The sequence below is a fragment of the Typopeltis vanoorti genome, chromosome 2 (assembly GCF_054136105.1).
Source record: "Typopeltis vanoorti isolate ZY-2024b chromosome 2, IOZ_Tvanoo_1.0, whole genome shotgun sequence".
NCBI lineage: Eukaryota > Metazoa > Arthropoda > Arachnida > Uropygi > Thelyphonidae > Typopeltis > Typopeltis vanoorti.
Window position 1 is genome coordinate 1,467,487 of NC_143550.1, and position 27,301 is coordinate 1,494,787.

Here is a 27,301-nt window from a genome sequence, read left to right on the forward strand (position 1 = left end):
GAGGGTTATCATTCCGTTGTATAAGTCTCTGATCAGACCACACTTGGACTATTGTTCTCAGATTTGGTCCCCAGGATTTGAAGGGGATAAATTAACTGTGGAAAGGATACAAAGACGGATGACAAAGATGGTTTCAGGACTGTACAAGGATAGTTATGAGGATTGGCTGAGAGAATGTGGACTGCAGAGTTTGGTGGATAGAAGGAGAGGTGATATGATTGAGACTTTTAAACTGTTGAGAGGTGGTTACAGGGTTGACACTGGGGAGTTCTTTCGCTTGGTTGATCAGCGGGAAGGAGTGATGACAAGAGGCCATCCCTGGAAGTTACGAAAGGAAACTGTGAGCAAGAGGGTAAGGAGTGGTTTCTTTGTGTGGAGGGTGGTTGAGCCGTGGAATGCATTGCCTGATGGAGTGGTGGGAGTGAGAACGGTCAGTGATTTTAAAGAGTGGTATGATAGACTTTGTGTTTCTCAGGGGGGGGACCTCCCCTCGATGAGTCTTGACAGACTTTATGTCTTAGGAAGGACCTCCCTCAATAGTCTTTTGACTCCTTGGAGGCCTGAATAATAATAATAATAATAATAATATAATGGGCACAAGAGGATATCAGGAAATGAAGAAGGAAGCAAGAGACAGAGGAAATTGAAGGAAGAGAATCTGCTTAGTTATACCATTGGACCTGTCAAGAGACAGAACACTAATAATGATGATGACCAGGTTTTTGTATGGTGTAAAGGGCAGGTACTTTCATAGTCGATTTGGTATAAGGTGTTGAAAGCGTGATCTGAGGCACCTGCTTCACCAAAATGGTTATATTTAATGTGTTCTTTTTTATGTAGGGATTGTACGTCCTGTTTCAGCAATGCACAGTAGGTTACAGGTGCAGTGGATGCAATACACTCCAGGATGTGCCAATGGGAGGAGAGGATCCTTAGAGGAGTTGAATATGTTTGTAAGTTTTCTAGGTGGTTTAAAGGTGGCATTGAGATTATAATGGTGTAGGATTGTGTTGATTTTTTCTGATAACCCTTTAATGTATGGGATGGCTATGGTTTTACTTAATCTAGATTCTTTTTTGATGATGTTTTATGCAGTATTTTATTAATAGTATTTTTGTTATAGCCATTATTTATAAATGTGTCGCTGATGATTTTTAGTTCCTATTTCAGAGCTTGCTGGTTAGAGCAAATTATTATAGTTCTGGTTTTAAGGGTGTCAATGACTCCATATTTTGGTGATGGGTGGTGGTATGAATTAGCATGTATATATTGGCCAGTGTGTGTCGGTTTGCAGTAGACCGTGAAGGATAGACTGCCTGAAGGAAGACGTGTGACCAGTGTATCCAGAAACAGGAGTGAGTCCTGATTTTCAATTTCGATAGTAAATTGTATGCATTCATGTTGTTTGTTCAGGTGGCTAATTAATGTATTTAGCGTTTGTTGCCCATGTGGCCAGATAACTAACACATCGTCAACGTATCTAAGCCACACTAAGTTTTAGAGTGGAAGAATCAAGAACACTTTGCTCAAAAGTTTACATATAGAAGTTAGCGATTAGGGGGGATAGTGGTGAGCTCATGGCCGTACCTTCTTAGCCACACGAAGTAACCGGAACGTAGCACATGGACAAAGAGGGCTGTAATGTCGGGCAGAAATTTGTTCCATAGGAGAAGAATTGTGTCGCTGATTGGGACATTTGTGAAAAGGGCAGAAATGTCGAAACTGACTAATAAGTCATCTTTGTCAAGTGTTATGTTTTTAATTTTGTTTATAAAGTGTTGTATGTTCTTTATGTAGCAGGGGGAAATACCTACCAACTCCTTGAGTGTTGAAGCTAATTTCTGGGCTAAGTGTAATTAGAGCTATCTATTCCTTTCACAATAGGTCGAAGCAGCACATTTTATTTGTGTACTTTCGAGACACCATATATTCTTACACCAATTTGACTGGAAAAACCTGCTTTTTACACCATACAAAAACCTGGTATGAAAGAAAATTTAAGGAAGCCTGCAAAATTTTGATAAACCACCCAAATATCAACAATAATGGTGGCATGAAAATTCCAAGAATCTAGATGGCACACATTCAGCCTACTTAATATTTAGTATCCAGCATACTTCAGGACTCTAGGCAACCTTCAGCTAGTATTGGAAACCATTCCATACCAACTGGTTGGAATTTATATGTATAATCATGATGTTAATATATATATCTATAGACTTGTTGTTGTTCCCAATGTAACTTCGCAACCAATAGACAATATTAATAAGAGGACTCTTGCGTTCATGTAGTGAGTTTTTTTTTTTTTTTTCCACTGGAGGTCAGGCCAATAATTGTTGTAACGGTTGGTCAGTAACTTTAACAAACCATGTAGATTGTAGTGTAGCTTGTTTCTCTGTATATATGCTCCAGAAGATGACCTTGATACAAAGGTCGAAATGTCGAATGTGGATTTTGGTTTATATTAAACTAAAGTTTTACCCAAACACGGTAGTTGTCTCCATAATTTTCCAAAATGTATTCAGATCACCGAGTAAGCCTAAAAGAAAGGATTAATATTATTTAATATTTTCCAATATGAAATCACCGGAACTATTAAATTTGTATTTATTTGTTTAATTATGCCATTTTAATTCCATTAAAAGATGAACTGCAAGAGTGTTATGGGGTCCATTGTTGTTTAATTTGTATATTAATGATATTGGGATGGTGGATATGAATAATATGCAAAATTGGGGAGAAAACGCAGAATCGTTTTTTCTCCCAAAAACGCAGAATGTAAGGCATACTGTGGCTTCTTTACAGGAGGATTCGAACAAATTGCTATACAGAGGCAATGAGTGGAACTATGAGTTCAATGTCACAAAGTGTAAGGTTCTGAAATTTCATAGGCAAGGATGGGATGAAAAGTATACATATACATGTGATGGGGAAATATTAAAGGAAGTAGAAGAGATAAGAAAACTAGTATTGGTGGACAAGCACATGAAATTTTGGGGCCACATTGAACAAGGAATGAAGTTATCACATCGGATTACAGCAATGATGGAGAGTGATGAGGTTGGTTGATCAACATATAGTACATTAGTACCATATATGGGTAGTGAGTTGAGAAAGGAGTAACTTGTTTACATTTGATTTGAAAAAAAAAAACGTATATTGCATTCCTTGGGAAACACAACAGAGGGAAGACTGTTCCACAATACAGCAGTTGCAGGGATGAAGGAAGAGGAAAAGAAACTTGTTCTGTGGGTTTCAAGGTGCATTGTGAGGGAATGCTGTGCAGCAGCTGCATATGTGCCAATGACCTTAGTATAGTTCGCCCACCATTTCTAGATCCCTTGTTGGATTTGTGCCAAGAATAGTCGATTCATGCTGAAGGGGAGAAAGAAATGAAGGATGTACGAATTGGGCGCCAACATGCGAAATCACGTGCTTTCTTGTCTGTCGCTGTACTAGTACTAGCTTGATTTTTGTTGTTCTCTTTTTGCATTATTTTTTTATTATTAATTTGTATGATGGATCCAGTACAGTCAACAAGTTCTATTGTTACACGTTTCAGTAGCTCTTGCAAAAGAATATTGAATAATGTACTGACAATCTGCGAAAAAGAATCGTCAGAAGGCCGTCTTCTTGTTCCCCTTTCTCAAGTCATAAAACGTGCAAGTGCAATTGCGGGCGTATCGGGGTCGACTGTTAAAAGAATTCATAGGGAATCAAAAGGTGAAGGTAAGCCAAAATTTAAATCTCCTAAAAAAAAAAAAAAAAAAAAAAAAAAAGCGCCAGAGTAAAACCATCGAAACCGTAGCTTTGAATGATTTTGATGTAGACGTTATAAGAAGAGCTATTCACGAATTTTACGTATTCGAGAAAAGAGTGCCAACTGTTCCGAAATTGATTCCTGTGCTTAAAGAAAAAATTAATTTTCCTTGGAAAAGAGAAACTTTAAGGAAAATACTTCATGAAATCGGATTTTGTTTTAAAAAGTCCCAGAATAAAAGGAAACTTATCATGGAGCGAAATGACATTGTTTTATGTAGAACGTAGTATTTGCATGTATTAACACTGTTATACAAGCAAAATAGTTACACTTTAAAAACAACAATGTTTGTAAAAGAAAAGCTAAATTTTCCGACCTGTAATAATAAACAAACTCAGTTTGTTTATTATTACCTCCCAGAAGACAGACTGATTACCCTATTATCGGAATGGATTCTCCTTTTTCTGACATGCGCAGTAGTTTCGAGGGACCTCAAATTGGTGGGCGAACTATACTAAGTGGGGGTATTATTGATGCGATTTCAGATGAATATTTCCCACAGAAATATTTGTAGAATATACATATTGTGGAAACCAGACATCTGTGCGAAAGTGGGAGAGTGAGTTGGTAAGAGATGAGTTATTAATAAAGATAATTGCTCTCCTCTGTATAGAGTCAAGCATTTTGAGTGAACTTTTAGGGGCCTCCCCCACCCCATATGTGAGAGTAGTATTCAATAGCTGAGCAGATTCATGATTTGTATAAGATTAACAGCTGTTCTGGGATGAAAAACCATCTTAAGTGAAAGAGAAATCCTAGTTTTTTTGAAGCTGAAGATGCAACAATGGTTGTGATGTGTTATGCCAGGAAAGGCTTGATGTCAGAGTAATTCCAAGAAGAGAAATCTCAAATTGTCAGAAATTTGGGTATTGTCAAAAAATAATACTGGTAAAAAATGGTCCTTTTTTTTATGAGAAAAAAAGACAGAACTGGGTTTTATTCGTATTAAAATTGACAAGGCTATCTGAATCCCATTGGAGAATGGCTTGGAGATCAGAATTGAGGACACTGGTGGTTGATGTTCTGTATATTGAGGTGAGTTGTGCAGAGTAAGGTTTCTCAAATAAAGTAGAGGAGTGCAATGTGCTTTCATCTGCAAAACTGCATATTGGGATGGAGGTCAACTTAAGTAGGTCATTGATATATAGCAGGAAGAGGGTTGGTGAGAGGACAGAACCTTGTAGAACCCCAGCATTAGTCCACCATCACACATAGTGTGTATCCAGACAGAAAGCTGGCAATCCAATTACAGAATTCTTGAGACAGACCAAATGATGGTGGCTTGCTTAGTAAGCCTTTGTGCCAGACCCAGTCAAAAAGCTTTGGAGATATCAAATGCAACTACTTGAGATTCGCAAAACTTCTCCATGGAATTTGTCCAGAGATGGGCGACATATGTAAGCAGATCTCCTGCTGATCAGCAGCGATGGAATCCATACTGGTGATCGTTTATTAAGCAGGTGCCTTCAAGGTAGTGTAGGAGTTGGGAGTTGATTTTTTCCCATTACTTTAGATAGAACTGAGGTGAGCAAGATAGAGCAGCAGTTCGACAGCAGTGACTTGTCGCCCTTCTTGGGAATGTTCCATATAGGCCAATTTCCAGGTTGTGGGATAGATACCAGTGGAGAATGAGCGTATACACAGGCGACATAGAATAGGAGTCAGTTCTGGTGCACAAACTTTCAGGCGAATTGAAGCAATACCATCAGGGCCAGGAGACTTTTTTGTGTCTAATTTGGATAGAATTTTTCTGATCACTTTCTGGTAAAAGGATATAGGGCATTGTATGTTGGACACCTGGAATGATTGAGGGGTATTTACCATTGTCAGTTATGTATGCATTGGAAGCAAAGTGTGAACCCAGAAGATTGGCTTTTTCTGTGGGTGATGATGGAATAGAGCCATCTGGGTATGATAGGGGTGGGAATAGTGTTGGTAAGAAGTTACCGCCAATTGCGTTGGCAAAAGACCAAAGTCCCAGCTGCTGTTTGGACAGGCTGTTAGTTTCCAGCTTTCTGCTCTTTTGAACTCTGTTTTGGAAGCAGCATTGATTGTTTTTTTTGCATCTCTTTCGGGCTTCAGTATAAGATGTAAAGGAGGGTATCTTGACATGGCAAAATAAAGAGATTATGGTTCCATGTGCATGGTATTGAACAGGGCCTGATATGAATTACTGTGCCCAGATTTAATCATCTGGTTATGATGGGGATGAGAATATATTAAGGCATCAGAGAAGATTGTCTAAGGTAACATCTGGTCTTTAGAATGTGCAGTATGAAAATATTATTCAGGGAATGCAATTTGCAGTCTAATTACATTTTCATAATGAACTATAAGAAAAATATATTTGAAAACTGCAGTAGTAGTAACATATATGAATAAAGTAGCAATACCTTTCAAGGAAGCAAATAAGAGGGTGGAATCGAGTTTTCTGCAACCATTGATATCAAAAATTGTAATCTGGAAAAAAAAAAAAAAGTTCATTTAAAACATTTATTATTATTACTACACTGGTCTCCATGTATGACAATGAGACTATCAAAAATAGGCACTTAATCTCATTTTGATTTCTTGCTTTTTGTCCACTATCTTCATGTACCTATTTTTTGTGAATATTTCTTTCACATCTCACATAATAATGCTCTTCAATGATTTTGAATAATAGTGATTTTTCTCTTTGTTCCTTAATTTATGGAAACCAGTGTATAATTAAACCAACAACATACCTTGTTATAGTCAACCTCTGTGAAACTACATCAATACAAAATGTAACAGCTGTACTCTTGTTAACATTATGTTACAGAACTGATATTTCTGCTTGATTCAAAAGACATCTACTCTGTCTGTATACTGATATATACTGAAAAATAAACATTGCTAAAACAATTTTACTAAAATTCTCTCATTATTTAATAAACATATGGAAATAAAGCAATTTTCACCTGATCATGCCATTCTATTATTCTGCAGTTTGAATCAAATTAACATCTTAATGTAAATAATGTACTGGCCACATAATACTGATCCTATTGAGCACGTCTGGGATGTGAGTAATCAACTCTGAGAGGGGAGTAATAATAATATTATTATTATTATTCCCATCATTATCGTCAAATACCTCGCATGTACTCTCAGAGGGTGTACAGAATCTTATGACAGTACTAAATGGAAAAATTACATCAAAACATTACTAACTTCTGATCAATCCACCTAGATCTTGATCTTCCTCTGTCCCTTTTTCTTGCCAACATGGCAAAGAACACTGGTTTTACTAACCTTTCCTCTCCCATTCTGTTTAAGGGGACCATACCATCTAATATTAAGTGGTATGGTCTCCTTAAACCCTTATAGTCCCATTGTTAGCATTCAGAAACGTGTTAGCTCTGATAACACATTTCTGAATGCTAACAATGTCAAGTTCTTTCCTAATATCTCATTTTTAATATGATACTGCTACTGATGCAATCTGTTCATTCCGATAATCTATCTAAGAACTCTCATATCTGTGGTCTCCAGTCTTTGATCATGTCTTCTAATTCTAACCCAACTCTCAGATCCATAAGTTAAAATTGGTTTGAATAGGGTTCTATTCCAATCAGCTGGAATTCGACCCTCTGACCAGGCATACCTCCATATTTCAACATTTGTGGCTGAATATCATCTACTCTAGCTGCGTTTCCACATTTCAGATTTGTATCGACTTTTTCTACTTCAAGTATTGATAAGTTTCTCTGCATTCCTGTTGAATGTTTCTACCATCATGCTATCACTACTTCTTTTATTATTATTATTCGTGACACCTCCAAGGAGTCCAAAGACTCATTGCGGGAGGACACCTATTGTACAACTCTCCGTCTCCACCACTTTATTCAGCAATCTTTCAAAGGAAATTACTCCAGATAAATAGAATATCATTATCTTTAGGTTTCATGTCACCTTGATCATGTAATTAATTTTACAGTATTCCTTCCAGCATTTCAAAGCTTTTTCAACAGCCTATTTCACCACTTTTCTGATATTAATTTTCTATGTTCTTACCAAAGTCTTACCATGACTTTTGTTTACCTGGTTGTACAAAGTGCTTCACTTTATTACATTTATCTCTGAATTTTCCAAGAGCAGAAGCTGATTTACTTGCCAGAAACTTTTGCTTTCTTTCATTTCCTTCATTACCTGTTTAACTTCCTTTTTTTTTTTTTTTGTTTAAGTTAAGGGATATTACATCCCATATCGTTTCTTAGCCGAATAAGAAACTCAAAGAGTTTCATGCTGAATATAGTAGAAACTATATAAAGTTCGGCGATTCCAAGCATAAGCAAATATCTGGATACTGCAGCAACTGACCCTAAAGGTAGTGCAAGCTGAGGCAGGAATAAGAAACTCTTTGAGTTTCTTATTCGGCTAAGAAACGATATGGGATGCAATATCCCTTAACTTAAACAAGTCATATGTCGCCGAATTGAAATCTTTGGCTCTTCATATATATCTAATAACTGTTTAACTTCTTTTGTGTCCACCATGAAGTTCTGATTTTTCTATCCTTACAGAAAAATTCACCACATGCTTCTCTGTGTGAATGAATAAATCAACATTTTCACAACCAAACCTTGGTGATTCATCGGGTGTGCCAATGAATCACCAAGGTTTGGTTCTTGTTTTCAAACCCATTCATTTTTTCTTAAATAATGTTTGTGTATTTTAGTCTACAGTTCACACATGAAAAATGCTCAACTTTGTTTCATTTTTAAATTTTCTTACACATTCTTCTTTTCAATATCAATTTTATCCTACTCTAAACTAAACTGGTGATCGCTTTCAATTTCAAATGCTCTGTATACTCTTCTGTTATGCACCAGTGGGAACACATCATTATAAATGATAACAATGAGACTTTTCTTATTTCTACTCCAGGGGCAGCTATTGATGGTGCAACACATGCATTTGTACAGGGTGGAAAGTTTTGGGGGTGGTAAAATTGGCCTAAACTATATGAAAAATAAATCATAAAAATGTCATTTATTCCTACTCTGATGAAACCAGACTTCAGGATGTCGTTAGTTGAATTTTTACATAATGAAACTTCATTGTACTGTATATTTTTTTTAAATTATAATAATTTAAAATAATGTACTATTATGTTGTGTTTAATATCGCAATATCAGTGTTAATATCAGACGATGTGACAATAGCAGAACACCCTCTATCTTGCATTTATTTCTGATTCCATTGTTGACCACGAGTTGACCTTGACCTAAAGTAAATTTCATTTAACCAATGAGACCATACGATCATAATGAGATAAATGGTTAATAGTAAACCAATTAAAGAAATAGAATCAAAATACATAAATACAATTGTGCAGTGATTGTTAATAATACTTCTTTTGATACAGTTATTAGGATTTGGCTTTTTAAATAATTTTAACATTCCAACACATCTGATAAAAGAAAAAAACTATCAGGCATAGAATATCGTAGAAAAATAATCAGAAACAGAAAGCAATAATCAGAAACAAAGTGGGGCTTTGCATAAATATCTAAAAACTGACACAGCTAAATGTAATACATGAGAAAATAAGCGAAATGACAAAAAACCAAAAATTCTGAGTTCATGGTCCATTACTTCTAATTTGCAATCCCAGTAATGTCAAACATTGGTAACAATGATGGCAAAATTAAACTGCTTTAACATCTTCCTCTTCAAAAAAATTAAGTAATGAAATTGAAATCAACATTGATCCATCAAGATGGAATCCATCATCATCATCTTCCTTATACCCTCTTTTACCTTGTGGTGTTGAGGGTCCATTGATCATCGGACCTCACTCCGTTTACAGGATAAGGTGGTCAGCCTTATGCCCCGGTGTATCCTATGGCCTGTAGTGTTGAGTTCTCAAGGCCAGTTTGACTGCTTTGCGGGATGAAAAACCCCAGTATAAACTGGGGAAAAAACCATGCTGTCCATGCCCAAGACTGGCTAACTTGGCTATGGCTGAGGAAGATCCTTCAGCTCCTCACGTCACCGACGGGAATCGAACCTAGGACACTCCTTCCCCAGGCATATGGTTGCGAAGCACATAGCCACCAGGCTAACCACGCGGACCAAGATGGACTCCCTCTTTAAGTAATACCAACAGACTGGAAATTGTAATGAAAGATCTGCCAGTGAGACCAAAAAGTTATTTCGTTTTCCCATGCAGCTCTAATCGTCGGAAATTTTCATTAAATCATTACACTAGAGAACTAAGCAGTGGAGAACATATTAATCGGTTGTGGTTATTGCATTCTAAAGAAAAAGACACTATATTTTGTTTCTGCTGTAGGTTGTTTTCCAGTAATTAAATTTCACTAACTGCTGAAGGATAAACCATTGAGGGCATTTATATCTGTTCCTTCATGCTTACACGGTGATAAGAATACATTATGCAAATTATGGAAACAACTATCGTGTTAGAGTAAAACTTTAATATAAACCAAAATAGACCCTCGATGTTTTGACCTTAACATTAAAGTCATCATCTCGAGTATACACATATATACAAGGAAACAAGCTGCACTACAATCTACATGGCATGCTAAAGTTACTGACCAACCATTACAACTATTGGCCTGATGATCTCTGTGAAAAAAAAAAAAACATTATTATATCAAAACTAGAGTCCTATTATTATTATCCATTAGGTTACAAAATTAATTAAGATGGAGAGCAACACGATTACAAAAAGAAAAAATTAATAAAGAAAAAATTATTACTTATATAAGTATGCATATAAATTACAGTCAACTGGTATGGATAGTAGCCAATAAAAGCTGAAAAATTGCTTCAAGTCCTAAAGTCAAGGTATGCTGGAAACTAAGTGGACTGAATGTGTGCCATCCAAATTCTTGGGATTTTTATGCCACCATTATTGTTAAGATTGGGAGTTGTTAATCAAAATTTCACAGGCTTCTTTAAATTTTCGTTCATACCAGGTTTTTGTCTGATGTAATGAGCAAGTACTTTTCCAATCAATTTGGTGTAGGGTGTTAAGAGCGGCCTGCTTCACCAAAATTGTTAAACTGAATGCATCATTTGTGCTTTTTTTTTTTTTTTTTTATATGGATAGGGATTGTACGTCCAGTTTCCTCAATATATGGTAAGTTACAGGTGCAATAAACTCCAGGATGTGCCAATGGAGGGAGAGGATCCTTAGAGGAGTTGAATATGTTTTTAAGTTTTCTAGGTAGTTTAAAAGTGTCATTAAGATTGTAATAGTGTAGGATTCTATTAATTTTCTCTGATAACCCTTTAATGTATGGGATAGCTATGGTTTTACTGTTATCTATATTATTTTTTGATGAAGTTTTATGAAGAATTTTATTGATAGTATTTTTGCTATACTGTTTATTTATAAATGTATTGCTAATAATAAACACGAAACAGTTCTGAAATTATATGTGTTTTTCTAAGCATCGACATAGCTTTTGGGAACCTTAAAAAAACATATTACAATTCTAACTCCCAAGTACCACCTGCTCAAAATTTAGAATCGAAGCCATTCACATCCTTTAAGATATTATATTGACGAATTTTATGATCCTTTGATAAAACTTGCTGATGATGAGTCAGTGGACAAAATGGCAAGACACAAAGCTGAAGCTCATGCAATTAAGCTCAGAGATTTTAAATTTTTATAATGTTTGGTTATATGGCACTATGTTTTAAATGAAATTAATGTTGCTAGTAAATTATTGCAAAGCATAAAAATGGAATTGTCTACTGCCATGTCTACTTTAAGAAATGTTCTCCAAAGCCTTCAGAATATCTGAAACGGTGAATCATTTCAAAATTGTCTTGTAGATGCTACAACATTAGATGAAAAGCTGATCCTAATTTGAAACCAACATTTGTAAGTAGTAAAATGAGTTGGCAGAAAAAACAACATGATTATGAAGCCAAAGATGAGCCTATTTCTTATCCCAAAACAAAAACTGAGTTTTTCTTTCTTGTTATTGATGTAGCAACTAGTTCTATCCATGAAAGATTTGGAATACCAAAAATTGGAATTCGGTATTCTTTTTGGTATTTGGAATTACAATTGGAATACCACATTTCACATTTTTCGTTTTCATATAATATCCCTAAATTGAAATTTTGGGTGCCATTGAAGGCAACAAATGAGCTTTTAAACAAATTTAAAAATCTAGGAAGTAGTTATTATAATTATGGCTATTATAGCCTGTTTTTGTTTAGGAGTGTCCCTTATTTAAATACATTGGCTATCAATACTCAAGAGGGGTATATATATTTAGGACATTATTGGTGAGTATAGAAGGCAATTAAGGTAGAATAAAAGAGGTGGAAAAATATGGTAAATACCTTTTTTGATTCTACGATGTCTTCCACTTCCATGATCTCGCTGAAGGTTGTTTACAAGCGGGGAAGGGGGAGCATGGGTGTGTGTTCAGACACGGGAAAATAAGTTTGGATAACCCGGGTTAATATTAATAATATATATATATATAAATGTATACATATATTATTTTGAATTAGGACGAATTTTTGTGGGGGGGGGGTAAAACTATTGTGGCAACTGGGCAGCGGAGGAAGGGTAATTGTGGCAACTGGGAAGGAGAGGAAGTGCACCCTAATTCAAAATAATATATGTATACATTTATATATATATTATTAATATTAACCCGGGTTATCATAAGACATCGTAGAATCAAAAAAAGCATGTACCAAATTTTTCCACCTCTTTTATTCTACCTTAATTGCCTTCTATACGCACCAATAATGCCCTAAATATATATACCCCTCTTGAGTATTGATAGCCAATGTATTTAAATAAGGGACACTCCAAAACAAAAACAGGCTATAATAGCCATAATTATAATAACAGTGTTTAAGAGGAGTAACATAGGATATTTCCCAGAGACTATACTTAACAGGGAAGTAGTCTTACGCATCAAAAAATAGAGATATTTGATGAATTGAGAGTAGTCTCCCACTTCGTATCAGAAAATAGTGGTGCATTATATAGTTGAAAATATAATAATAATATTTTTATTATTATTATTCAGTCCTCCATGGAGTAAAAAGACTCATCGTTGCAGGTCCTTCCTAAGAACATAAAGTCTGTCAAGACTCATCGAAGGGAGGTACCCCCCCCCCCAAAGAAACACAAAGCCTATCATACCACTCCTTAAACTGATTCACCATTCTCGCTTCTTATCCTCTTGCTCACAGTTTCCTTTCGTAACTTCCAGGGATGGCCTCTTGTCATCACTCCTTCCCGCTGTTCAACCAAACGAAAGAACTCCCCAGTGTCAACCCTGTAACCACCTCTCAACAGTTTAAAAGTCTCAATCATATCACCTCTCCTTCTATCCACCAAACTCTGCAGTCCACATTCCCACAGCCGAACCTCATAACTATGCTTCTACAGTCCTGAGCCATCTTTGTCATCCATCTTTTTATCCTTTCCACAGTTAATTCATCCCCTTCAAATCCTGGGGACCAAATCTGAGAACAATAGTCCAAGTGTGGTCTGATCAGAGACTTCTACAACAGAATGATAACCCTCTTATCTCTGCAGGTCAGTGTCCTTCTCATAATTGCAGCAATCCTCTGTGTTACCTTCACCACCTTTGCAATATGTCCCCTAAACTTCAGGTTTCTATCAATCATCAACCCCAGATCTCTTGTCTCCCCTACTTCCTCCAGTATAACTCCTCCCATAGAGTATGCAGCATCCAATCGATGTTTCCCAAACCTCAAGACCTTACATTTTGCTGCATTAAACTGACACTCCCATTCATTTGCCCATCTATCTAGCTTATTTAAATCCTCTTGCAGGGCTACCACATCTGCACCATTACTAATAATCCTTCCCAGTTTCGCATCATCCGCAAACAACTGAATATCCGCTTGCAATCCACTGACAATGTCATTGATATAAAGGTTAAACAATATAGGTCCTAGTACCGAGCCCTGTGGGACCCCACTTGTAACTCTCTGCCTCCTTGGAACTGCTCCACCATACACAACTCTCTGATACCTATCAGACAGCCAATCCTGAATCCAGTTGACCAATCTGACATCCAGACCCATGTGCTGCAACTTAAATATCAGCTTATCATGTGGCACCCTGTCAAATGGCTTCGCTAAGTCTAAGAAAATTGCAGTATATGCCTTTGCCTCATCTAATGTTCTTGTAACTTTATTATAAAAGATTAGCATATTGCTAAAACAAGAACGCCCTTTCACAAATCCATGTTGACTCTCACAGATAACATTACCGTCATCTGCCCAATGCTGTATACGGTCCCTCACTACTTTCTCCAAGATCTTAACAACTACTGATGACACACACACACTGGCTTATAATTAGACACTTCTAGTCTGTTACCACCCTTATGCAATATCTTACCTTCCTTCCATTCCCTGGGCACCTTTGCCAAAGCCAGACTTTCATTGAAAAGCCAGGTTAAAGGCTATGTCAGTTCCCTAGCACATTCTCTCAAAACTCGTGGTGAAATAGCATCCACTCCCACAGCTTTACTGACATCCAGAGTACTCATTATCTGAAACACACTCTCCTCCTGTACCTCTAATCCTCGAGCCAGCCCTATCCCTCTAGCATTAAAACTGACTCCTCTAGGATGAAATACTCCAATAAAGTGTTCATTGAACAATTCCATTATGTTCTCTGCATCAGTCACTCTATTCCCATTTTTATCCCACAATATCATTCTTCCACAGTCATTTCTCCTCCTACTGGCCACATAGCTAAAAAATTCCCTAGGATTTTCTTTGGATCTTAGGGCCAATCTCCTCTCGTATTCCAGTTTCGCTTTCCTTACCACACTAGTCACTCTTCCGGCCTGTGTCTTATATTCTTCATGCATCTTCTCTTCAATTGTCTCGTTATATCTCTTCAACAGCCTCTTTTTCGCATGCAATTCCTGTTTAATATTGTTTGTCATCCACTTTACTCCAAATTGTGTCCTCTGCTTCATTTGTGGTATACAACTTACCATTGGTGCTAACAAATATTCTTTCACAATATCCCACGCACTAATGATATCCCGGCCTTCCAATTCCTCCCTCCATGAAACTTCCCGAAGTTGACGTCTAAGACTATTATAATCACCTGCATTATAATTCCACATAAGTTCCAATCTCTTTGATACTCCTGAATGCCTATTCATTTTCAAAATCCAAACCATATGGTCACTCTCTCCAACTGGTGGGAGAGATGTCAACTCAGTTATTATCAACTCTTCTGATGCTATAATTAAATCCTCTTGTTTCCTCTGTTACATGTTTGCCTAAGACATTTGTCCCTCAAGAATTCTAGAAATTCCATTCCCCTGCTGCTACATGCATCTTCCTCTCTCCAATTTATACTACTGTAGTTAAAATCTCCCATAACAATCATTCTTCTTGCACTTGCCAAACTTAGCTGTCTAAACATCTCCTGGTCCCCATCCTCTCTGCTCCTGGGTCTGTAGCAACACCCCACTAAATATCCTGTCTTGCCTACCTCTACCTCACACCATACGCTCTCAAAATCATTTGTCTCACTTCCTTCCAAGCCTCCACTCTTAGAGAACATAGGTCATCACTTATCATAAGCAGTACCCCACCACCATGCTTTCCCCTCCTATCCTGACGAAAAATGCTATACCCAGCGACTTCTATTCCTGTTGTTATCCCCTTCTGTCAACCACGTCTCAGTGATCACAATAATTTTTGGACAGGCTGATGCTATCTGCGCCACCAATTTCTCTCCCTTATTCCGGATACTCTTGAATAAAGAGATTAGTATAAAGCATAAAAATGCCATTGTTTCTATACCCAGCATTATCCCCCCCCCCCCCCTCTAGACTCCACTGAGCTCAGTGTTACCTGATGTCGTCTCCCCTCTCCCAAGTATCCATTCCCACAAGAGTCCACCCCTGCTATTATCCTCCCCTGGGACACACTGACACGTTCAGAACAGCAATCTCTCCAGATGCCTACATCCTTTCTCATTCAAATGTAAACGGTCTCTTGCATACAATTCCTCTCTTTCCTCAAACGCACTCCAAGCATCCACATATACCTGTCCTCTCTTGTCACACATTCTCGCTATTATGCCATTCAATATCACCGCTATTCTGCTCAGTTCATCATTACCATACCTAGACAACATGCACACTATTTTTCCTCTCTCTGTCTTCTTCCATACAGTCTCAAGCAAAAATCTCATATCTCTTGCTGCCCGACTTACATTACCACTCAAGTCATTCATTCCTACCATCACAATCATCTCATCCACCCTTTCACCTCTCTTAATTGCCATAGCCACTCTTTCTATTGTTCCTCCTGGCAAACACTCCTCACACATCCTATCTTGAACACCACGGATCATTGAGTCGCCATACAGTATACCATTCCCTCTCTCCTATTGTTACCATTCTCTCCTCTTCTTTCATTCCCATAGGCCTCTCTCATTCCCTCTCCTTTACTGCTATTCTCTCTTCTAGCATTCCCATACCTCTCTCTCCTCTTCTAGCACTCCCATGCATCTCTCTCATTCCCTCTCTCCTACTGTTTTCATTTTCTCCACTTCTAGCATTTCCATATCCCTCTCTCTCCTACTGTTTCCATCCTCTTGTCTTCTAGCATTCCCATACCTCTCTCTCATTCTATCTCTCCTACCGTTTCCATTCTCTCCTCTTTTAGCACTTCCATATCTCTCTCTCTCATTCCGTCTCTCCTACGATCCTCTTGTCTGCTAGCATTCCCATACCTCTCTCTCATTCCCTCTCTTCTGTTTCCATTCTCTCCTCTTCTAGCACCCCCATACCTCTCACTCATACTCCCTAAATTCTCTCTCTCTCCTACTCTGATTCGCCTTGCATTTATCTCTTCCATTCTCCTAATCTTATCTTTCATACTTCTGCTCTCATTCACAAGACATTCCACCTCCTCTTTCAACTCATCTATCTCCCTCTGCAGGTCAGTCACTCTTAATCTAAATTCATTCTCCCAAACAAAACCATCTCCTAAACTTTCGCAGTCACTCACACCTTCCACACTATCAACTATTATTTTCTCATTCACATATATATCTTTTTTTCATTCTCTCCTATCACACTTCTTGTCTTCCTACGTTCATTCCCCGTTCATGGAGCAACAAAGTCGGATATCGATATTTCTAATGCACTTATTTCCTCCAACTGCCTGCATTTTGCGCACATACGTTCTCCGCTTTCTTTCACAAGCCACATATCTAATTCCCGAGACGCATACATGCCACAAAGTCCCTTATGATATTGCTTATAATCGAGTTCTTAAATGGCGGAGGACTTGGCGATACGTCACTTGCGACTGCTGCTGAATCCGCCATCATTCCTTACTGCCGAGTAGCATAATCTTTAATAATTATTCAATTAATAAATTCTGTTAAATAAATAAGAAAAAAAAAGTACAAACAGTTACAAGCAAAAAATAACATTTAAGTACTAAATATAATTAAATAAAATGAAATATAACTAAATACAGTAATTAAAACTTAGCTTCGTTTTGTCTTCCACCGTTATGCATTTGATTCCGACGGTAACCAAAATATATTATATCGCGACAGCAACTAACTTCCAAAAAACAACCACTGAAGTACAGTCGTATTCGGAGAAACAATTTAGCACTCAAAAATGTAGAAAAACGGGGGAAAAAACAGACTATTCACCAATTAAAAATCGCTTTCTTCTGCACAGCTCAAATTCACTGCCATGTGCTAATAAATTTAGTTTAATCCTTTAGCCAAGTGTGAGCAAACAAAGTTTGTGCCTGAAAGTATCTTCAGGACTGGGGTAAGGTAATACAACACTGGGCAACTCGTTGCAAAAGTGGAACAAGCTAACATCACTCCTATCTCAGTATCTCCCATAATGCCAAACACATCTCCTTGTGGATATGTATAATGTTATGCATTAAGGGAAGGGTCACTACCATTATACATATCCATAAGGAGATGTGTTTTGCATTATGGGGGATACTGAGATAGGAGTGATGTTAGCTTGCTCCACCTTTGCAACGAGTTGCCCGGTGTTGTACTACCTTACCCCAGTCCTGAAGATACTCTCAGGCATAAACTTTGTTTGCTCATACTTGGATAAAGGATTAAACTAAATTTATTATATTCTAACCAAGTGAAAAACAAACTTTCAATAGTTGAAAATAACTTTGCTCCTAATGTAGCATCTATGCATGTGGCATGCCACATGCAGGCATCTGTAAGTGGCATGAACATCGTTGCCACAACGTTCATGCCGCCATTGTTGTTGATATTTGGGTGGTTTATCAGAATTTTGCAGGCTTCCTTAAATTTCCTTTCATACTAGGTTTTTGTATGGTGTAAAGAGCGGGTGCTTTTCCAGTTGATTTGGTGTAAGGTGTTAGGCGCATGGTCTGCTTCACCATAATGGTTATATTTAATGCGTCTTATATGTTCTTTCTTATGTATAGGGATTGTACGTCCTGTTTCACCAATGTATGGTAAGTAACAGGTGCAGTGGATGCAATAAACTCCAGGATGTGTCAATGGGAGGAGCGGGTCCTTAGAGGAGTTGAATATGTTTTTAAGTTTAGTAGGTGGCATTGAGGTTATAATGGTGTAGGATTCTGTTGATCTTTTCTGATAATCCTTTAATGTATGGGATGGCTATGGTTTTACTGTAATCTAGATTCTTTTTTGTTGGTGTTTTATGGAGTATTTTATTGATAGTATTTTTGTTATAGCCATTATGTATGAATGTGTCGCTGATGATTTTTAGTTCTTGCTTCAGGGATTGATGGTTAGAGCAAATAGTTATGGCCCTGTTTTTAAGGGTCTTAATGACTCCATATTTTTGTGATGGGTTGTGGTATGAATTAGCATGTATGTATTGACCCGTGTGTGTGTGTGTGTTGGTTTTCGGTAGACCATGAAGGATAGACTGCATGAGGGAAGACGTGTGACTAGTGTATCTAGGAACGGGAGCGAGTTCTGATTTTCAATTTCGATGGTAAATTGTATGCGTTCATATTGTTTGTTCAGGTGGCTAAGGAATGTGTTTAGCGTTTGTTGCCCGTGCAGCCAGATGGCGAACACATCGTCAACATATCTAAGCCATATTGTAGGTTTTAGATTGGCAGAATCAAAAGCCCTTTGCTCAAAAGTTTCCATGTAAAAGTTAGCGATTGGAGTGGATAGTGGGGAGCCCATGGCTGTACCTTCTTTTTGTAGGTAAAATTTGTTTTGCCACACAAAGTAACCGGACTGTAGTACGTGGGCAAAGAAGGCCATAATGTCAGGTGGAAATTTGTTCTGTAGCAAGAGAACTGTGTCATTGATGAGGACGTTAGTGAAAAGGGCAGAAATGTCAAAACTGACTAATAAATCTTCTTTGTTGAGTATTATGTTTTTAATTTTGTTTATAAAGTGTTGTGTGTTCTTTATGTAGGAGTAGGAATGACCTACCAACTCCGTGAGTGTCGACGCTAATTTCTTGGCTAAGTGGTAACTAAGGCAATTAATTCCTTCCCCAATAGGTCGAAGCAGCACATTTTGCTTGTGTATTTTCAGGACACCATATATTCTGGGGGAACGGGCATAGTGGGGTATGAGTTTTTTTAACCGTGTTTTTTCAAGCAGTGACAGACTTAAGTAGTTTCTGTTTTGTTTTTTATCCTGTTTGTTGGGTTATAGTTTACCAGCTTGTAGGTGTTGTTATTGGCTACTAGTTGATTCATCTGAAGTATGTATGTTGATCTGTCAAGGACAACAGTGGCATTGCCTTTATCTGATTTCGTTATAATGTCTTGGTTGGCTCTTTTAATGACTTTAGTGCTGCTAGTTCTGTTTTTGTGAGATTGTTATGTATGGTTTTCTTATTGTTCAGGACATTACTAGTTTCTAATCGTATTTTATCGGCTATATTGTTGGGTAGAGACCTGATGCCTCTTTCTATGTGATATATGAAATCCAATTTGTTTACCTTTTTAGGTGCTATTGTGTAGTGAAGACCTTTATCCAGTAGCGAAAGTTCGCCGTTGCTTAAGGTGTGGCTTGATAGGTTGATCACATGGTTCTTGCTTGCCGGTGGTTGGTGGCTCCATGTCTCCCTAGTTTGCTGTTCGTTGTTGATGTTTACTGGGACAGATTATCCTGATTGGTTGGATGCTTGTGATAGGCAGTCGTATTTTGCCGTTGTTTCCAACTGTGAAATTTGGCCTTGAGTTTTTCTTTATTATTTTCCAAGGTATATTTGGCTGAATTGTCAGTAATTCTTTCCAGTATTTGTAGAATATCTGGATTTATATAGCTCGATAGTTCAGATTGCAATTTTGAAACGAAAATTTGAGTTATTGCTAGGTTTTGGCAGGCTGTTTGTATCTGTTCTCTAAGCATTGCTTTCTCTGTGTCATATATACAGAGTGCTTTAGCGGACGTAAATTTCTTTTTCAACTTGATGCGGATGGGAATAAGGTTATTATCTCTGCATCTCTTTATTCGATCTTTAGTCGATTGATCATGAGGGAAGTACGTGTCTTTAACTTACCGTACCGATTCCACAGCTTGTGAGTATCAATTCCATAAATGATCTGAATCCTTTCTTTTAAGCTTGCAAGGTGATCCAAGTACGTTTTTGAAAATTATGGGGACAACTACCAGGTTTGAGTAAAACTTTAGTTTAATATAACTAAACTTTACATTCAACGTTTCGACCTTTATATCAAAGTCATCTTCTGGAGCATATGCACTATATATACAGAGAACAAGTTACACCACAATCTATCTGGTTTGTTAAAGTTGCTGACCAACTGTTACAACAATTGTTGGCTTGACCTCTAGTGAAAAAAAAAAAAAAAAATTTAAAACTTATTAAAACTTATTTATGTTCTAGAATGGCTGAAACTTGATTGGAAGGTCTTGCCATGATTTCAATTGAACATGAAATCAGTCAGAAAGTCAGACTATGCTGGCTTTATTTGTGATTTTTTGTGAATATGAAAGCAAGAAAAGTTTCATTTTAAACAGTAGATTTACAAATTATATGAAGACCCAAAAGGCTTCAATTAGGCGACATGAACTTATTTAAGTTAAGGGATATTACATCCCATATTGTTTCTGAGCCAAATAAGAAACTCAAAGAGTTTCATGCCGAATATAGAAACTATATAAAGTTTGGCGATTCCAAGCGTAAGCGAATACCTGGATAGTGCAGCACCTGACCCATTTGGTAGTGCAAGCTGAGGCAACTCATAGCAAGGGTGGAGCAAGCTCCGATCACTATTCTTGGTATTTACCCAGACTGGTTTCAACCTTTATTGAGGTCTCATCAGTGAGTAGTAAATGGGAGTTCATGTCTTTCATCATCGGCCTTTGGAGTATAAAAGATTGCTGAGAGTCAGCTGGTAGTAAGAGGGAAAGAGAGCGAAAGTTAGAGTATGATAGTAGGAGGTAGTAAAGAGGCCTCAGTCAACCTGTTTAGCCGTATAACCCAGAGGTTGTGGCTAAAAGGTCTGTGAACATGTTCTCCTTGCACCTATTCTTTAAAAAAAAAACTTTGAAATAAACTTTTCTTATATGCGTTCGTAAAATAGTTAACAATTTAACTAACTAGGTGTCTATGGAGATCCTCTCCTAACACCTGTTTTAGTATAAAACTTAAGCTGGATTTTTTTTTATTTTTTTATTTATTTTATTTTTATTCGAAAAAATAAAAAAAAATAAACACTTAGCTACGGGAGTCAAAAGATAAAATTACTGAGGGAATGAAAGCCTTTCTGCGTGAATTAGAGCATAAAAAAAGTTATGAACTTTTTTTTTTTTTTTTTTTTAATATATATAAAAGAAGCAGTAAAGAACTGGCCAACCTTATACCACAGGGAAAACAAGATTTGGGGGAAGAAGCTGGCCTGAGAGATGCCGCTCCCAAGGAGCAGCACCGCCTCGCAGTAAGCCTTCGCAGCCCGGGTTCTCAGATCTGCCCTCTCCTATATGAACTGTAAGAACCCTTGAAGAAAGAAAAAAGAAAAACACATGTTACTTTTTAAAGGAACAGACATGGTATGATTAGGCCCTGTCTCAGGACACAGAAGATAGGAGGCTTGCACCATTTATTTACAAACCTCCCATCCCCTAGTATATGCCTTTCTTGTGCGAAAAACCTAGGGAGGTAGAAATAGATCCCGCTGAGAATTCTGGCTTGTATTATGTTTTCGTCGCTGATTTGGGACTTTTTCCGCACTTTCCAGATGTGATATTTGATTACATTGATGAGGAAAATTGTAAATTTCTGAATTTTCTTGACTGGTGGGGAAAATTGCAGGTACAAGACCTCCTGTAGTGTAAGTGGCAGGATTCCCAGTACTGCACTTAATCTCTGCCAGACATGTCGGGCGGGGGAGCACAAGTAAAAGAAATGTCCCACCGTTTCAACACTCTGGCAGACGTCGCAGAAGGGGTCGCACAGTCTTGAATTGTATTGGGACATAACCAGTTTCACCGGTAGCTGACCATAGGCTATTCGCCATGCCAGGTCGTGGTGAAATGGCTGTCCCCAGCTATTTCTGATATTTTGAAATAGCATTTCCATGTTAGTTTCTATATTTGGCGTATCACATCTGGAAAGTTGAAAGAAATCCCAACATCTTGCTTGTGGCTTTAATTTTAGGATTTCCTTCCCTTCAGTTTTAAATTTTTTAAGCTGTTAGCATAATGGATTATACCATTCTGGCACAACCTCGGGGGTGGGATCAGCATCTCCTGTGGTCCCGAAGTAGGAGAGAAAATGCCCTAGAACGTATTTAATTAGGGATTCTGAAATATGGTTAGATTTTAAGGCCTTCCCTATGGTTTTGAGAGTGTTTGCATAGAATAGGCAGTTTAATTTCGGAAGTGAGAAACCCCCTTGATTGGTTTTGAGATTTAGATATTCTTTTTTAACCTCATGCCTTCTTCGTTTCCAAAAAAAAAATCTATTAGTATTTTGTAAAGTTGATTCTCTTGGGTTTTTTATATTAGTTATATTTATTGTATGCATTAGCATGGGGATTATTACTGTTCTTCCGTAGAAGGAGAAATAATTGGGTTTAAATGGTTTTAGTTTCTTTTCGCACTCTTCCCACAGTTTCTTAACAGGCAGTACTGGGGTCCTCGTGAATGGGACGCCTAGTACTATTAGGGGCTGAGTTTGCGGGACTAAACCACAGGGAAGGTTATTTCTATGGAAATTTCCAAAAATTTTAATTTTTGTCTTTGAAGTATTAACGCGAAGACCACTGGCCATGCTGAATTTTTGCAAAATGCCGAAATAAATGTAGATGGACTCAGAGTCTCTGAGCGTCGCCACTACATCATCGGCATATGCTACAATTTTGCTCTGTCTGGAGGCTTGAGGTAACAGCATTCCTCTAACTGTGGGGGGAGTTATCTATTTTTCTTATGAGGGGTTCTAATGTAAGTGAGAAGAGGAGAGGGCTTAGTGGGCAGCCGTCTTACCCCGTTTTTAATAGGAACAGGTTCCGAGAGGAACCCATTGATAGCTATTTGGGCGGAGGCCTCTGCGTAGATGTTTTTTATTGTTTGCCGAAGCTTCCACCCCACACCTATTTTCTGAAGGATGCCCTGCAAGTACGTGTGTCTGACGTTGTCGAACGCCTTTTCCAGATCCGTAGAGAGAAGTGCCAAAGGGTAATTTTTGGTTTTGGCCAGACGGATTAGATCTCTTAAGAAAAAGAGATTTAATTCCATCGATCTACCTGATATGTAAACCTGGGAGCTTGTTATGATTTCTTTCTATACCGCATTTGATGCGGCTGCAGATAATTTTTGCAAATATTTTGTAATTCGAATTAGTTAGGGAGATCGGTCGCCAGCTATCTGCCAAGGTGCGATCCCGATCTTTCTTTGGGATAAAAATTGTGTAGCTTTTAACAAATTCCTCGGGGATATTTCCCGAAGTGAGGAATTCGTTAAATATTTTTACTAAAACTGGTAGTGCGTAGTCCCAGATAGATCTGGTAGAATTCTATCCCTAACCCATCTAACCCTGGGGTTTTCCTTGCCTTCATTGTTTTGCAGGCTTTTTTAATTTCCTCAGCAGTCATCAGCCTGTAATGCAGAGCGCTAAGGTGCTCGGGATGACGTGTGATGTCCCACTCACTGAAAACATCTGTGCTCTGCTGATCAGAAAAAGTGCCGAGATACTGCTGATGGAAACAGCGAAGTATTTCAGGAGTTGATTTTAGCAGTTGGCCATTCTCTTGGATCTGGTAAACCATTCGTTCGTCATTTGCTGCCACCCGCTGTTGATTATAGAAAGCGGCGAAAGGTGTTTCCAAATATCTGATATAGAGTCTCGCTTGAAATCGAGGTCCTCGACTCTACTCTGCCGCTCTTGCTGTAGCTCGATTTCCATCTGTCTGATAAGATCACTACAGGGAATTCCTCTCCGCTCGTTAGTGCAGCCGAGCTCCCTATATTGATCCCTCAGAAGTTGTCTCTGTTGGTGTGCCCTTTCACGCCCACACCACTGAAAGAATTCCCTTGCCTGCGACTTGAACTGTAGCCAGGTTTCCCAGTCCCAGTTAGTATCTCTCCATTCGTTACAGAGGTTCTGCAGCTTACCGCTAAAAAGACTGGGGAAATTGGGAGGGAGCCTCCAAGGACCTCTGGCTGTTTCTATTATTTCTGGTATCCTTATTTTTAATAGTACCATTTTGTGGTCTGTTAGCAGACTTCTCACAGCGATATGACGTACCCCAAGAACATATGGTTCTAAAACTGGGATACATAGAACCTGTCGAGCCTTGTTGATATCTGACCACGGCACCACGTTGTTCTGACTTTTAGTTGATTCTGCCGTCTCCAGATATCAACAAGGTCGAAGTTTTCGCAGCAACGTTTCAGTGCTGCAAACCCGCCAGTTCCGTTGTTAGCATTTCCGCCTATTTTGTCATATCGTGCATCTTCTATACAGTTCCAGTCACCCGCCACGATTAGGTGTTGCGCACCTAGAAAATAGTTTTCAGGTGTGGCAAAGAAAACGTTTCATTGGTGGGGGCTATTCGGGGCGTAGACAGCCATAATAGATAGACCTAGTTAAAACCAAGTTTCTAGCAAACAGAACTTACATCCCTTCTATGAGAATTGCCAAGAAGGTGTCCTAATAAATTACTAATTATATGAAGAGCCAAAGGCTTCAATTTGGCGACATGAACTTATTTAAGTTAAGGGATATTACATCCCATACTGTTTCTTAGCCGAATAAGAAACTCAAAGAGTTTCATGCCGAATATAGAAACTATATAAAGTTCGGCGATTCCAAGCGTAAGCAAATACCTGGATAGTGCAACACCTGACCCATTTGGTAGTGCAAGCTGAGGCAACTCATAGCAAGGGTGGAGCAAGCTCCGATCACTATTCTTGGTATTTACCCATAATGTGAACTTAGCTCCTAGGAGATGTATTACTGTTCTACATTATGAGAGAAGGTCACTACCCAGACTGGTTTCAACCTTTATCGCCTTGGAATCGCCAAACTTTATATAGTTTCTATATTCGGCATGAATGAAACTCTTTGAGTTTCTTATTCGGCTAAGAAACAATATGGGATGTAATATCCCTTAACTTAAATAAGTAGATTTACATTTTAACAGTGAAAATGTAAATTAACTTATGTTAAGACATGACATGTGTTCTAAAATCTAGCAGTTGTTTTTAAAATTTAGCAGTTGTTCATTCTACATGATGTGATGAGCATTACTTACATGTAAGTTAATAGTAATACATTATAAAAACGATATTTTTTAGGTTGTGTTGATAGTATTTGTGATATTAATGAATTTTGGAGCAATAAACTCGATTTTTCAAATAAACTAACTTTTAATAATTGCCACTTTGTTATAATTTAATTAAAATTTACAGCAGTTGCATTATTTTGCGTTTGATGAGTATACTCGTCTTCTCTTGATTTTAATTACCCATGCAAATGCATCAGAACAAAATTCCACCGTTAAAGGGTTAATTATCTCTCTCATTCTGTAAAAAAATATAGTTTATGATCATTTTTCATTAACTTATGAATTTTCATTAGCTAATGCTATTATTTAGAATGTATGATCAGATATGTTGAACCTAGCTTAGCATCATGGCTTTTAAGATGTCTTTAAAATTTTTTTTGATAGAAGGTGTGGCAAAATATGCTACTGCATGGGGTGACAAAATTCCTAAGGCTGGCTCTGCAATCTCTCCATGTGAATTTCTGCACATTTTTATGGTGGAACATTGTGATCGTGTAATTAATAAGTAGTCCGTGTCCTGAACTGAAATTAAGCAAGTACTTACCATTATTATTAGCTTTGCACTTTTCTCCAAATTTTCCCAAAACATTTCTGCATATGTTGTAATTATTTCATACTCTGTTGTTTAGATTTCCAAGAGGGCACGACTTTTCCTTTTTCATCATACTCTGTGCCCTCACTATTGCCACAGAAAATTCCTCCATTTCTTCCATATTAAAACCTTCTGTGGAACCAGAGGCACAAATAAGTCTCAAATTCTAGTTCTGCATTCTATACTGTGCCCAAAACCTAAGGATGAATGTTATATCTGAAGTTCACTGCCACAAATTCAGATGAACCAGCTTGTAGCAATTTGTATAACTGACAATTTTGCATAGAAAACAGAACAGATTCATATTTTTGAATTATGCACAAAGGGCTCAACAGAATAAAAGGCAAAAGGCTGTACTAAATGAATTGTGTTTGAAGGAAGCCCTTTCATGAAGGAATAAAGTTGCAAACTTGGATGTCCTGTAATGTCTCAAAGACATCACCTAGATATAATAAATTTAGTTTAATCCTTTACCCAAGTGTAAGCAAACAAAGTTTGTGCCTGAAAATATCTTCAGGACTGAGGTAAGGTGGTACATCCCTTGGTAACGTATAGCAAAGGTGGACCAAGCTCTCATCACTCCTTGTCTCAGTATCTCCCATAATGCAAAGCACATCTCCTTGACAATATGTATACTGCTATGCATTAAGGGATGGGCCACTACCCAGACTGGTTTTGACCGTTATTGAGTTCTCGTCAGTGGGAGGCAGACCCAGAGTGGTGATACTAAGGTAGAAGCAATGGAGAGGTCATATTTACCTAAATCCAGAGTAATCAAATAATAAGGTGGTACACCAGTTGGCAACTCGCATAGGTAAATATGACCTCTCCATTGCTTCTGCCTTAGTATCACCACTCTGGGTCTGCCTCCCACTGATGAGACCTCAATAAAGGTTAAAACCGGTCTGGGTAGTGGCCCTTCCCTTAATGCATAGCAGTATACATGTTTGCAAGGAGATGTGCTTTGCATTATGGGAGATACTGAGACATGGAGTGATGAGAGTTTGGTCCACCTTTGCTACGAGTTGCCAAGGGATGTACCACCTTACCTCAGTCCTGAAGATATTTTC

General features: G+C 37.9%; 1 protein-coding gene across 1 annotated transcript in view; it reads right to left on the bottom strand.

Annotated features, from left to right (window-relative positions):
* Positions 1–27,301, bottom strand: part of LOC150108776 (transient receptor potential cation channel subfamily M member 2-like) — a 685,147-nt gene that overhangs the window by 480,732 nt on the left and 177,114 nt on the right. The window contains exon 8 of the mRNA XM_090410077.1: positions 6,214–6,280. Within this exon, the coding sequence (XP_090266203.1) occupies positions 6,214–6,280 (67 nt within the window). The remainder of the gene's footprint in view (positions 1–6,213; positions 6,281–27,301) is intronic.